This window comes from Sorex araneus, chromosome 11 (genome assembly GCF_027595985.1).
Source record: "Sorex araneus isolate mSorAra2 chromosome 11, mSorAra2.pri, whole genome shotgun sequence".
NCBI classification, from domain to species: domain Eukaryota; kingdom Metazoa; phylum Chordata; class Mammalia; order Eulipotyphla; family Soricidae; genus Sorex; species Sorex araneus.
Window position 1 is genome coordinate 29,310,063 of NC_073312.1, and position 13,830 is coordinate 29,323,892.

Genomic DNA, 13,830 nt, shown 5'->3' on the forward strand with positions numbered 1-13,830 from the left:
AAATGTAGAATTACTTTTAAAAGAGGATACTGTAGAGAGTTGTGTTTTCACTTAAATAGAATACTTTTCTCTTTAGTCTTGGAAATTTCTTAAGTTCATAATCATGGTCTTTTTAGTCCTAGTCTTTATTGTGGTGGTGTCTATTCTGTGGAAAGGTATTAGGGGCTTGGTAATAGGAAGCTGATTAAAAATCTCAACCACCCTGCCTTTTCCATTTCTCATCTGCCATTTTATGCCGCCCCTACCCCCCTTTAAAAAATAACTTCTCTCTTAGGTCCAGATGCTCTACTTAGAAAAAGTGAGGAAGGGAAAAAATGTAACTAGATTAAAGAAGTTAAAGTGGGGTGTGGTGTGAATGATAATGGGAGGGAAGGGAAGAAAAAGTTAAGGGGAGAGAAACATTCCTTTTTTTTTTTTTTTTTTTTGCTTTTTGGGTCACACCTGGCGATGCACAGGGGTTACTCCTGGCTCTGCACTCAGGAATTACCCCTGGCCGTTCTCAGGGGACCATATGGGATGCTGGGATTTGAACCCGGGTCGGCCGCGTGCAAGGCAAACGCCCTACCCGCTGTGCTATCTCTCCAGCCCCGAGAAACATTCCTTTTAGCTTTAAGTGTGGACTAGGATCTTGAAGTATCTTTGTCTTTTATTTGCAACCTTGGTTTTCTTAACTTTGTTTTTTTTTTTGGTTGATTGTATTTGTGTCACATCTGGCTATGTTTAAGGATTACCTCTGGTTCTGCACTCCTAAGTTATTACTCTTGGTGGTGTTAAGGGGCCAAATGGGATGCCAGGGTTTGAACTGGGTTGGCTGTGTGCAAGGCAAGTGTCTACCCACTGTACTATTGCTCCGACTCTTGATTTTCTTAATTCTTCCCCTGATTTCAGAGACTGTGGAGGGAGCCCGCCTCTTGGTGCTGGCCAGACAGGATTCTGTTGAGAAATTGAGTAGCAAGGACTTTGTGCCTTTAGCCGGTTTTCACTCTCTTATTTGATCCAGACTAGTGCAGGAGGGTTAGCTGTGCTATGTTTTAAAATCTCTAAGTCTCTTTTTTTTTTTTTTTTTTGCTTTTGGTTGTTCTTGTTCTTGGGTCCATTTCGCCATGTTGAGGGGCTACTTTTCTTTGGTGCTTGGGGTTGCTCTTGGAGGTCCTGAGGATTGAACATGGGGCTCCTTTAGGCAGAGCCGGCTGCTGTCTCCCAGTCCCTGGCTGATGGGGATTGACCCCAGGGTCTCACACATGCAGTGTAAGTGCTTTATTGCTGAGCTGTGTCCCAGTAGTTAAGTTTTGGTCTGGACATCATGAAAGTAAAGATCTGGAGACTCTATGGGTGTATGTGTATCTGTTGGAGGAATTGATTCTTTTTGTGTACATTTGTCGGTTCCGTCACTGATTAGATTTAAAATCTGTTGTTTAATCTATTATTTTGGTTTTTTCTTTTTTGCTACACCCAGTGGTGCTCAGGGTTTCCTCCTGAATCTGCACTCAGGGATCCTTCCTGGGGGGTTCCGGAGATCATGTGGGGTGGTTCTGGGGATGGAACCCCAGTTGGCTGCTTGCAAGAAAAGCACCCTGCCTACTGTACTGTCTTTCCGGCCTGGAAATCTGTTATTTTCATTCCAAAGAAATATGAATTCGGGGCTGGAGTGATAGCACAGTGGGTAAGGCGTTTGCCTTGCATGCAGCCGACCTGGGTTCAATTCCCAGCATTCCATATGGTCCCCTGAGCACCGCCAGGAATAATTCCTGAGTGAAAAACCAGGAATAATCCCTGTGCGTCGCGAGGTGTGACCCAAAAAGCCAAAAAAAAAAAAAAGAAATATGAATTCTATAAAATGATAGTATAGACTCCATAAATTAAATTATGAAACTCTAGTGCTAACACATTTTATGATTTTCAAGCTCTTTGAGTAGAGTAGTGATTTCCTATTGGCAACAGTAATAAACAAGAGCTTATATTGACTCTTGTTTCTTTTCTTTTTTTTTTTTTTTGGTGGGCAGAGTGGGGCCACACATTGGTGCTCAGGGCTTACTCCTGCCTCAGTGCATCACTCTTGGCAGTGCTTGGGGGACCATATGGGGTACTGGGGATCAGACTGGGTTGACTTTGTGCAAGACAAGTGCCTGTCCTATCTCCCTGGCACTGTGGGAATGTTTTTATGAGTTGGGTGAAATTCGACTTTGCCTAACATGATGTGATAACTTATGTAGAGATACTCAACAGTCAATTATAGAATGCATGACTTTTTATAATAAAGATTAGAATAATCTCTTGTTAGATAGTTGATAGTGAATATAAACAAGGGATGTGCCTGCTGTCATCAATGGCATAGGTGGTGGGGGTGTCGAGAGCTCAGAGGTCTGGAGCGTGTCCCTAGCGTAGAGGCATTCCAGGTTCAATTCTCAAACCTCACATCCTTGGAGGACCACCGGGAGTGATCCTGATGCAGAGCTGGGAGCAATCCATGAGTGAAAAATGTGGAGAAGGGATAATACAGCTTGTCTATGTAGTATAATAAAGTAAAAAGTTAAAAAAAATAGTATTTGGGCATTAGGAATCAAAGAACAGGGAAGAAAGTGTTTCTGAGAGTCAGAGGTGCTTTTCCAGGTACATGCTGTTCAGTTGTGAAGGAGTGGAAGACTGGCCAGGTCAGGGGCCGGCAGGAGCTGGAGCAGTAGTAGAGAGAACCGGAGTGGAAGGTGCTTGCCTTGCACGTGGCCAGCCTGGGTCCAATCCCTGGTTGGTTGGGTTTCAGTCATGCAACGTTCTAACACCCGACCCTTCACCAGTGTAGGTCGTTCATATTAGAGTGACTGTTTGGCACTCCAGGTGGTTCCCTGAGTCCCACCAGGAGTAATCCCTGAATGCAGAGCCAGGAGTAAGCCCTGACTATAGCCAGGTATCTAAGCAAAGATGGACTTAGATGCTTGGCCAGAGGCACTGAGAATAAAAGGATTAATGATTTAGAAAATAAAACCTGGGCCCAGGCCTGGGCAAGGCCAAGTTAATACATATTCCGTCTACCTGTGCTTCCCATTCTGCCAAAGGCTTCTTGGTTATGAGAAGCGAAACCCAAGGCGGCTCGCCAAATTAAAGGACTCAGCTGCCTGATGTGGACCCAGGAACCACAGAACACTGGGGAGAGTAAATGTCTCCAAAATGTCCACTGCATAATTAAGCACCGTTTTATCTCTGATACAGTCTCATGTTTTTTTTTTTTTTTGCCATTTTTAAAAAAATTTATTTATTTTTAATTAGAGAATCACCGTGAGGGTACAGTTACAGATTTATACACTTTTGTGCTTATACTTCCCTCATACAAAGTTCGGGAACCCATCCCTTCACCAGTGCCCATTCTCCACCACCCGTAAACCCAGCGTCCCTCCCACCCTCCCCAATCCCATCTCCCCCCCACCCCACCCTGCCACTGTGGCAAGGCATTCCCTTCTGTTCTCTCTCTCTAATTAGCTGTTGTGGTTTGCAATAAAGGTGTTGAGTGGCCGCTGTGCTCAGTCTCTAGCCCTCATTCAGCCCGCAACTCCCTTCCCCCACATGGCCTTCGACTACAATGTAGTTGGTGATCGCTTCTCTGAGTTGACCTTTCCCCGGAACGTGAGGCCAGCCTCGAAGCCATGGAGTCAACCTCCTGGTACTTATTTCTACGGTTCTTGGGTGTTAGTCTCCCACTCTGTTATTCTATATACCATAGATGAGTGCAATCTTTCTATGTCTGTCTCTCTCTTTCTGATACAGTCTCATGTTAATGATGACATGGTTTCCTGGCATTTGAGTCTGTGTGGCACGGTCAGCAGTGGACTACTGCGTGGGAAGCAGTCTGGTGCTGGCTGTATCTGAGGAGGGTTTTCATTTCATGATCGCCCATTGCTGTGGCAGGGGGAACAGTTGTAGATCTGGTGTTTCACACTTCCTCCACAGTAAACAATCCAGGGCTTGACTGTTTTATAAGGAGGCATGGTTTATGTTCTAGCTTCTTAAGCTGTGGGTTGCAGAAACTGAGTGTGGGGGTAGCCAAAAATTTGGCAACATTTGAAGGTTTCTGAATGCACAATGACCCAAATTAATTCAACCTCTTAGTTGAAAAATTAAGATCAACCTCTTAGTGAACCTGGGGTATTTCTGGAAATGACTGCCCTTGTTGCGTTTCTTGGGTGAGAAGGAGTTAAGAGTGGAAAAAGTTTTAAGTAGCCCTCCTCTGTGTGACTACCAGTTCTAATGGTCTATTAGACATGGGATACTCTTAAGATTTAGATCTTTGTATGACTTATGCCTGAAATTACAACAAAAATATAGGTAATTCATATATATATATTTAAAATCTTTTATTTTTAATTTTGTATTCGATCACGGTGAGATATAGTTACAAAGTTGTTCATGATTGGATTTTAGTCATACAATATTCCAATACCCATTTCTTCACCAGTGTAGGTGATTCATAGTAGAGTGACTGTTTGGCATCTCTTCATTGAACTTAATTTCGAAGTATTTAGGTATGAATTGTCTTTTGTGTAGTCATCAGATCAAAAATATTTTGTTTGTGTGTTTGTTTGATTTGGGTCACTCCCAGCTGTGCTTACTCCTGGCTCTGTCGCCAGGGATCTCTCCTGGTGGTGCTGGGGTGTATACGATGCTAGGGATCAAGCTCAGGTTGGGGCATGCAAGGCAAGCAACTTACCTGCTATACTCTTCCTGGCCCCAAGTGTTAGGAGTGTGTGTGTGTGTGTGCGTGTGCGTGTGTGTCTTTTATTTTGGAGCACGTCTAGTAGTGTTCAGGGGCTACAGCTAGCACTTTGCTGGGGTCACTCCCAGTGATGCTGGGGTACCATCACTGCTGGGCGTGAATCCAGACCTCCTACATGCAAAGCCTTTGTAATAACCCTTTGAGCTCTCTCCGTGGCGCTCAGGTATTAAGTTAAAGAAAAGGAGCACTTGTGAGGTACCGAGTTTGATCCCTAGCACCACATGGCCCCTGAGCAGCCAGGGTGGTTCTGGTGGAACCAGCAAGTCAGGGTTGAATATCTGGGCTGGGAATTGCCTGGAGCAGAGTATCACCTCTCCCCAGCACTGCTAGGAGAGCCCTCTGCCAAAGAAAATGTCAGCACACAGATTAGCCTACAGGGGATAACTGAGACGCACATTCCCCACACAAAATCTTCTGTTTCTGTTTCATATTTCCAGTGATGCTATCTGCAGTTTCCTTACCTGCAATGACTCGTCTCTTCGTGGTCAACCCATTATCTTCAATCCTGACTTTTTTGTGGAAAAGCTTCGACATGAGAAACCGGAGGTGTTCACGGAATTGGTTGTCAGCAATATCACAAGACTTATCGATTTACCTGGAACAGAGTTGGCTCAGCTGATGGGTGAAGTGGATCTCAAGTTGCCTGGGGGCGCCGGCCCAGCCTCAGGATTCTTCCGGTCTCTGATGTCTCTCAAGAGAAAGGGTAGGCGGGGGGGGGGGGGGGGGGGGGGATGTGTCGGGGAAGGGAGAGCAGGTCTCTTTGCTGCCCGGGGCTTCACACTTAACATAGCACACTCTGGGGCTGCTGTTTCTGTAAGGCATGGTTGTCATGGTCTTGTGGCAAAACTTAGGTCATAGTTTTGAAGCTTATAAAATCAGTGTAGATGAAGAAATAACTAAAGTTAAGCAATGAGGTTCTTTATGAACCTAGAGAGGTGATAGGATTGCTTTAGATAGTTATTAGGGCACCTTATATTGTAGCTCATGCCTTATGAAGGCTTATGCTACAATAATGTTAAAAAAATAAAATCACACATTTTGGAGAGTGCAGTAAGGAAAATTCGAATATTTGTATTGTAGTAGTTCTCAAATGATTTCATTCTATGAGAAGCTTTGATAAATTCAAATCCTTATGAATCAATCACCTTCTAAAAGCCCTCACAGAAAACAGTGGTAATATTTTTGATAATATCTATGATATTTATATATATATTTTAATTTGGTCTTGTTTTGATTTGGTCCACACATAGGTATTTTTTGCTCAAAGGTCACTCCTTGTGGTGCTTGGGGAACCATATGTAGTGCTGGGGATTAAACTGGGCTCAGCTACATGCCAGGCAAGCACCTCTACCCCCGTACTATTTCACTGGCCCTATTGAAAAGGTTTCATTAAAGACAAGGAAATATTTACAGTTTAAAATAAGGTAAACAGATCAGACCTTGTGTTAGCTGTAGCGGATAATCTGTCATGTTTTTATTAAGTCCTGTTTATTTTAGGGTCATACCCAGCAGTCCCCAGTACTTACTTCTGGCAGTGCACTCAGGAATTACTCCTGGTGGAGCTCAGGTGACCATAAGCAGTGCCAGTAATCAAACTTGGGTTGATGCATATAAGGCAAGCGCCCACTCCTATACTATTGCTTAGGCCCCTGTTTATTTTTAAGTTAAATAGTTTTATTTAGAAAGTATGAGAGAGGGCAACAAGAGGAGGTTGGTAAGGAGAGAACCAGTAAGAGCGAGAGAATGAGAACAAGAGGGAAAGTAAGAGAGAGAGAGAGAGAGAGAGAGAGAGAGAGAGAGAGAGAGAGAGAGAGAAGTAAAGGAAAAGAAAGAAATTACACCACAAGATGGGATATAACTAGTCCTAGAGTTAAATGTACCTAAGCTCTGAGTTTGCTTTGCTTTTAAATTAATTTTCATCTTGCAGGCATAATTATTTATTTATTTATTTATTTATTTTTGGCTTTTTTGGGTCACACCTGGCAATGCACAGGGGCCACTCCTGGCTCTGCACTCAGGAATTGCCCCTGGCGGTGCTCAGGGGACCATATGGGATGCTGGGAATCGAACCTGGGTCGGCCGCGTGCAAGGCAAACACCCTACCCGCTGTGCTATCACTCCAGCCCAGGCATAATTATTTAAATAAGAGGGTCTTTGTCTTCACAGAATCTACAGTCTGATACTAAACATTGGAGATCTGATTAAGAATTATTCTCTTTTTATTGTCTGGACACTTTCAGCTCTAAGACTTTTTTACTGATCCTGTGAAAACATTTGCTGACTTGCAATATAGGATGCCAAACATGATGATTTTGTACTATTTGTAGACAATATAGCCCTAACATATATATATACAAGTATATATAATATAAACATATATATATATATTTTTTTTTTTTTAGAAAAAGGAGTAGTATTTGGATCCCCATTGACAGAGGAAGGCATTGCCCAGATATACCAGCTAATTGAATATCTACACAAAAGTAAGACTATTTGAATTTGTTTATTTAATTTTTTGTTTGTTTTTGAGTCATACTTGTTGGTGCTCAGGTCTCATTCCTGGCTCAGTACTCAGAAATCACTGCTGGTGGGCTTGGGGGACCTCATGGGATGCTAGGGCTTTAACCTAGGTCGACTGCATGCAAGGCAAGTGCCCTACTCACTCTATGTATGTATTTATTTATTTATTTTTGCTTTTTGTATCACACCTGGTGATGCATAGGGGTTACTCCTGGCTCATGCACTCAGAAATTACTCCTGGCAGTGTTCAGGGGACCATATGGCATGCTGGGAATTGAACCCGGGTCGGCTGCATGTAAGACAGACGCCCTACCCGCTGTGTTACCGCTCCAGCCCCCAAAGTTTTTTCACTGGGTCAGGCTTTGGGGCATGTGCATGACTGCCAGGGCTTCTGGAAGAACAGGGAGATGGGGGGAAATAGACCTAACTGTGAAAGTCTGGAGATTTCAGTCATAAAACCTGTATACCTAAGTTTTTCAACTGATTAATTTCTGAATGAGGTGCATCCTGAGCAGTGGAGTCCAGCTGGGTGCATGGTAGTGAGTGGAATGTGCAGGTTTTTGTTTGCCTCAGTGCGTACCGGCTGCCCTGGTGGAAACACCCTAGTTAACTGTTTTAAAATGGGGAGAGTTCAAGTTTTCAACTTTTGGGTGATAACTCTAATATCCTTGGGCTTTATTTCCTCCTGGACTCAGTCAACTGGACTATTCGCTGTCCGGTTTGCTATTGTTTCTGTTTATTCATTTACCCTTTTCTGCCTGACTCTATAGGCTCTTGAACTTGGGCCATAAGTTTGGAGGCTATACCAAGATACATTAAATGTGATTTGTTGTTGTTGTTTTGGGCCAACCTGGCTGTGCCCAGGGCATATTACTGACTCTGTACTCAGGAATCATTACTGGTTGGGCTTGGGGTACCAGGGATTAAACCCAGGTTGGGCATATACAAATCTAGCACTAAAGATGTAATTAAATTTGAAATGTGAGCTCTCACATTCCATATCAAACCAAGACTATACTTCCCATCTAATACTGTTTAACTCTCCTTGGGTTAACTTTGAGCCTGATTGGGAGGGAAGAAGTTTAGTTGGGATGATCCTAAGCATCTGAGAATTTCTTAGTCTCTTAGATCTGACAGTTCAGAGCTGTAATCTCTGGGACAGTGAGGAACTCTTGACTCATTTTTGGGCTGAGAAAACCATTTACAGGAGCAATACATCTTCACAGGTGAATTGAGCCCTTCAAACAATATCTGGATTGATCAGGGAAGGGAAGGAACTTTAAGGAGGTTTAGCTTTTCTTCAAGCTTACTTGTTAAGGCCATTTTGGCCAGATTAAATTCAGTCTCCAGGGGTAGAATGATAGTACAATCAGTAGGGTGCTTGCCTTGCACATGGCTGACCTGGGTTTGATCCCTGATATCCCCATATGGTCCTCAGGAGTAAGCCCTGAACCTGAAGTAAGCCCTGAGCATCATTGGGTATGACTTGAACCTCCCCATTCCTCTTCTCCCCTCTCCCTACAAAATAGATTCAGCTTCCAGGTGTGCCTGATGAGATTGATTCCTAGGACAACCATCTCTCAGTCTGGAAGGTATCCAGGTGCTCTGGAATGTTAAATGACTCTGTTCAGGAGCCAGCAGATTCAAAACTACCCTGGGTAAAAGAGGCACAAACAGCCCTCAAGATCTTAATGAAGGGTTTTTCACGTGGTGTACATCTTTTAGGTGGCATATTTTAATCATGGTTTCCTTGTCTTGACTCCTTTTTTGCATGTCCTGTGTTTTTCTTCCTTGCTAAACAGACCTGCGAGTAGAGGGTTTGTTCAGAGTACCAGGGAATAGTGTCCGACAGCAGATTTTAAGGGATGCTCTCAATAATGGAACTGACATTGACTTGGAGTCAGGGGAGTTTCACTCGAATGATGTTGCCACTTTGCTGAAGATGTTTCTAGGAGAGTTACCTGAGCCCTTGCTGACACATAAACATTTCCACGCACACCTCAAAATTGCTGGTAAGTATAGAAGCTGAGAAGGACAGGTGATTACATGTATTTCAATTTGGTAAAGTCATTTGGCATTTTCTGTTGCGTGTAAGGAAGGCACAGCTGTTGCTTCTAACATCACTTAAGACTGTATGATGTATCGGGCTGGAGCAATAGCACAGCGGGTAGGGCATTTGCCTTGCACGCAGCCGACCCAGGTTCGATACCCAGCATCCCATATGGTCCCCTGAGCACTGCTCGGGGTGATTCCTGAGTACAGAGCCAGGAGTAATTCCTGAGCATCGATGGGTGTGACCCAAAAAGCACACACACACACACACACACACACACACACACACACACACACACGCGCGCGCGCGCGCGCGCGCACACGCGCACAAAAAGACTATATGATGTATCTGGGTATGCTTCTAAGTAATGAATGGCTAGTTAAATCTGTTCAGATATTTTTCATGTTAAATGAATTTCTTTGAATATCAAATTATTTGTTTATTTTTTGGGGTTTGGACTGCACCTGACTGTGCTCAGGGCTTATTCTTGACTCTGCCCAGAATCACTTGTGGCAGACTCAGAGAATTGTATGTGGTCCTGGGGATCGGACCCAGGTTAGCCACTTGCAAGACAAATGCCCTACCTGCATTACTAATGCTCAAGTCTTACTTTATTTTATTTTTGTACCATGTCCTCTTCTTTTTTTTTTTCTTTTTGGGTCACACCTGGCAATGCTCAGGGGTTACTCCTGGCTGTGCACTGAGGAATTACTTACTCCTGGCAGTGTGCAGGGGACCATATGGGATGCCGGGGATCAAACTCAGATCGACTGTGAGCAAGGCAAACGTCTTACCTGTTGTACTCTTGCTCCGGTCCTGAACCAAGTCGTCTTGTTCATACTGTAAGCCAGGCAAAGGGCCTGGGCTGAGGTCTATGTGGGGTAGGCTTACTCTGCATCCCCTTTCTATGCAGGCCGTGTAAGAACACTGCGTGTGGTAAGCACAAAGAGGCCTAAGGTGTGTGTTTTATTTCATTTTGTATTTATTATATGTCCGAGCATGTGCTTTTAGAATTTTACTTGCTTAATAAATGTATGTTTTTTTTAGGAGTTGGAGTGATAGTACAGCAGGTAGCTTGCTTACTTTTCACATGGCTGACTCAGGTTTAAACCCTGATACCCTATAGGGTTCTCCAAGCCCTGCCAGGAGTAATTCCTGAAGTAGAGAGCCAGAAAAAGGTCTGCATACTGCAAGGCATGACTCAGAATAAACACACACACACACACACACACACACACACACACACACAAAGTATGGTTTTCATTGAATTGATTTATATACCTGAGATGGTTATAGGTTTGGTATATATTTGTCTTGTTTTGGACTTTTGTTAAATGTCATTATATACTTCATTTGAGATCATTCTTACTCCTGAAAGTTAAAACAAATTTTTTTTTTCTAAATAGACAATTCATTTATGTGATTCAAAATTCCAAAATCTTGGGTCTAGGGATATGGTTCAGTGATACAGTGACTGTGTTACATGAGTGAGGCCTGAGGTTTGGTCACTGGCTCTGCCCAAAAACAAAGAAGGGAAGAAAAGAAAATCAAAAGGCATAAGGAGTATGTTGTGAAAAGCCTCTCTCTGAGTTCTGAGCCGTGTTCTGCACTTTTTCTTCCCGGAGGCAAGAACATGGTTTCTTTTTATTTCTTTTTTTTTTTAATTTTTAAAAAAAATTTTAATTAGTGAATCACTATGAGGGTACAGTAACAGATTTACACATTTTCGTACTTGTGTTTCCCTCATACAGTGTTTGAGCACCCCTCCCTCCACCAGTGTCCATTCTCCACCACCAATGGACCCAGTATCCCTCCCACACTCAAATCCCATCCACCCTTACCCCCCACCTCTGTGGCAGGGCATACCCTTTTGTTCTCTCTCTCCTTTTGGGTGTTGTGGTCTGTAATAGAGGTATTGAGTGGCCATCGTGTTCAATCTATAGTCTACTTTCAGCACGCATCTCCCCTCCCGAGCGGGTCCTCCAACCACAGTTTACTTGATGTTCCCTTCTCTGTCTGAACTGCCTTTTCCCCCAGCATGTGAGGCCAGCTTCCAAGCCATGGAGCCAATCTCCTGGTACTTATTTGTACTATTCTTGGGTGTTAGTCTCCTACTCTGTTATTTTATATTCCACAGATGAGCGCAGTCTTTCTATGTCTGTCTCTCTCTTTCTGACTCATTTCACTTAGCATGATACTTTCCATGTTGATCCACTTATATGCAAAATTCATGATTTCATCTTTTCTAACAGCTGCATAGTATTCCATTGTATAGATGTACCAAAGTTTCTTTAACCAGTCATCTGTTCTCAGGCACTTGGGTTTTTTCCAGGTTCTGGCTATTGTAAACAGTGCTGAGATGAACATATAAGTGCAGATGTCATTTCGACTATACTTTTTTGCTTCTCCGGGATATATTCTCAGAAGTGGTATTGCTGGGTCAAATGGGAGCTCAATTTCTAATTTTTTGATGAGCGTCCATATTGTTTTCCAGAAAGGCTGAACAAATCGGCATTCCCGCCAACAGTGTAGAAGGGTCCCTTTCTCCCCACATCCCTCCAACAGCGGTTGCTTTTGTCTTTTTGGATATGTGCCATGCAAGAACATGGTTTCTAAAGTACCCTTTTAGAGAGCTTTCACATTTTCACAAATGATACATATATACATGTATATCTATATCTATGTATATATTTTTTCCTTTCTATGTGGTGCTGTAGGGTTCTCTATAGATGGTTCTGGTTTCCTTTTTTTTTTCAGTCACTGTATCTTGGAAGATGTTTCATTTTTCAGTTCAGAGCCTTTTCATTCTCCTTTTTGCATGTGTAGTAGGGAATTCATTCTTGAATCGCATAGGTGCTGTGTTGCTAAGTGTGCTGAGTAGAATTCATATAACATTCCTTGTCCCTGAGTATTTTCCTCTCTCTTTAAAAAATTTTGCTTTTTGGGTTACAGCAGTGATGCTCAGGCCTGGCCCTGGCTCTGTGCTGAGGGTTTGTACCCAGTGGTGCTCAGGGACACAGGGTGCCTTGTGCCCAGGTGCCCAGGCCCAGGCCTCCCACAAAGAGAGCGCAAGCTCCGCCTGTCGAGCACTCGCCAGCTCCCCTTTTATTTTTTTGTGCTTCTAGGGATGAAACCCTATTCTCCTCCATGTAAAGTTTATGTACTGCATCACAGAGCTCTACCCCGGGACATCTTTCTCCTGATTGTGCTGTTACTGTTGTCTGCTGGGGAGGCAGTGTGGCACACCCAACAGTGCTGGGCCTGGAACCCAAGACTCCCACATGCCAGGCACTTGCTCAGCCCCTTGAAATACGTCCCTGATGTCTTTTTTTTTTTCTAACTTCATTTTATTTTTGGCTTTGGGACCATGTCTGGCAGTGTTCAAGGCTCCTCCTGACTCCAGGCTCGCTTGTGACAGGGATTGAACGAGGGTCAGTTTCATTCAAGGCCAGTGCTCCAACAACCCTTGTGCTATCTCTTCTTCCTGCCCACTTCTAATTTTAAGGAAACATAATATAAGATTTTTGTTTTGGAGCACACTGGCTGTGTTTAGGACTTACTCCTGGCTCTGTGCTTCGCGGTTGTTCCTGGCAGTGCTCAGGAACTACCTGAGAATGCTCAATGCTACCATAAGCAGTTGCCAGACATCAAGCTGGGCTTGACCATTTGCAAGCCGGACTTCCTCTGCCATCTCTCTGCCCTGAAATGTTTTCTTTCTTTTTTTTTTTTTTTTTTGCTTTTTGGGTCACACCTGGCGATGCACAGGGGTTACTCCTGGCTCTGCACTCAGGAATTACCCCTGGCCGTTCTCAGGGGACCATATGGGATGCTGGGATTTGAACCCGGGTCGGCCGCGTGCAAGGCAAACGCCCTACCCGCTGTGCTATCTCTCCAGCCCCTGAAATGTTTTATTTCTTGTAAATAATTTTTGCTACTTAAAAATTAAATTTTGACTTCTAAAATTTAATAAGATTAAATCGTTTCCCCCCACTATGCTGGTAGTTGAACCCAGAGCCTCATACATGTATGACAAGAGCTCCATTGCTGAACTATATCCCTGGCTAAGATTAGATTTTTAATTTTTTAGCACATCTGCAATTCAAATGATTCAAAGGAGGAAATATTGCATAACTTTAGTTATTTTGTAGAAAATGTTGTTGCTTCTTTGAAAAAGATAAGGGAAATATTGATAATTTCCTTTTATGTGGGTTAGCATGAGGAAATCTTATTTTCTTGCTGCTCTGTTGAGTTTTATGGTACAGTATGTGAAATGCTTCTCTTCCCTCTCCCGTGGTTTATTGCTCTTTGACATCATATTCAGGCGTGGCACAGCTGTAGCATTTCATACACTGCTGATATCTGGGAGAGATTTTTGTTTTCAGTTTCATAATAACAGGGAGTAGTTTCCAGGAATATTACCCGCCTTTCCCAATCCTGGAGTGATTATTTAAGTTAAACAACTTTGTTTAAACAACACACTTTTAATCACTTTTAG

At 43.3% G+C, this 13,830-nt stretch overlaps 1 protein-coding gene and 1 non-coding gene across 2 annotated transcripts in view; one reads left to right on the plus strand and one right to left on the minus strand.

Moving 5' to 3' along the window:
• Window positions 1-13,830, plus strand: part of ARHGAP19 (Rho GTPase activating protein 19) — a 61,565-nt gene that overhangs the window by 19,264 nt on the left and 28,471 nt on the right. The window contains exons 2-4 of the mRNA XM_055119014.1: window positions 5,200-5,465; window positions 7,165-7,245; window positions 9,085-9,294. Coding sequence (XP_054974989.1) covers window positions 5,200-5,465; window positions 7,165-7,245; window positions 9,085-9,294 — 557 coding nt within the window. The remainder of the gene's footprint in view (window positions 1-5,199; window positions 5,466-7,164; window positions 7,246-9,084; window positions 9,295-13,830) is intronic.
• LOC129399487 (small nucleolar RNA SNORA51) lies at window positions 10,157-10,288 on the minus strand. The gene has a single exon (XR_008627123.1). It is a non-coding gene; the product is annotated as a small nucleolar RNA SNORA51 (small nucleolar RNA).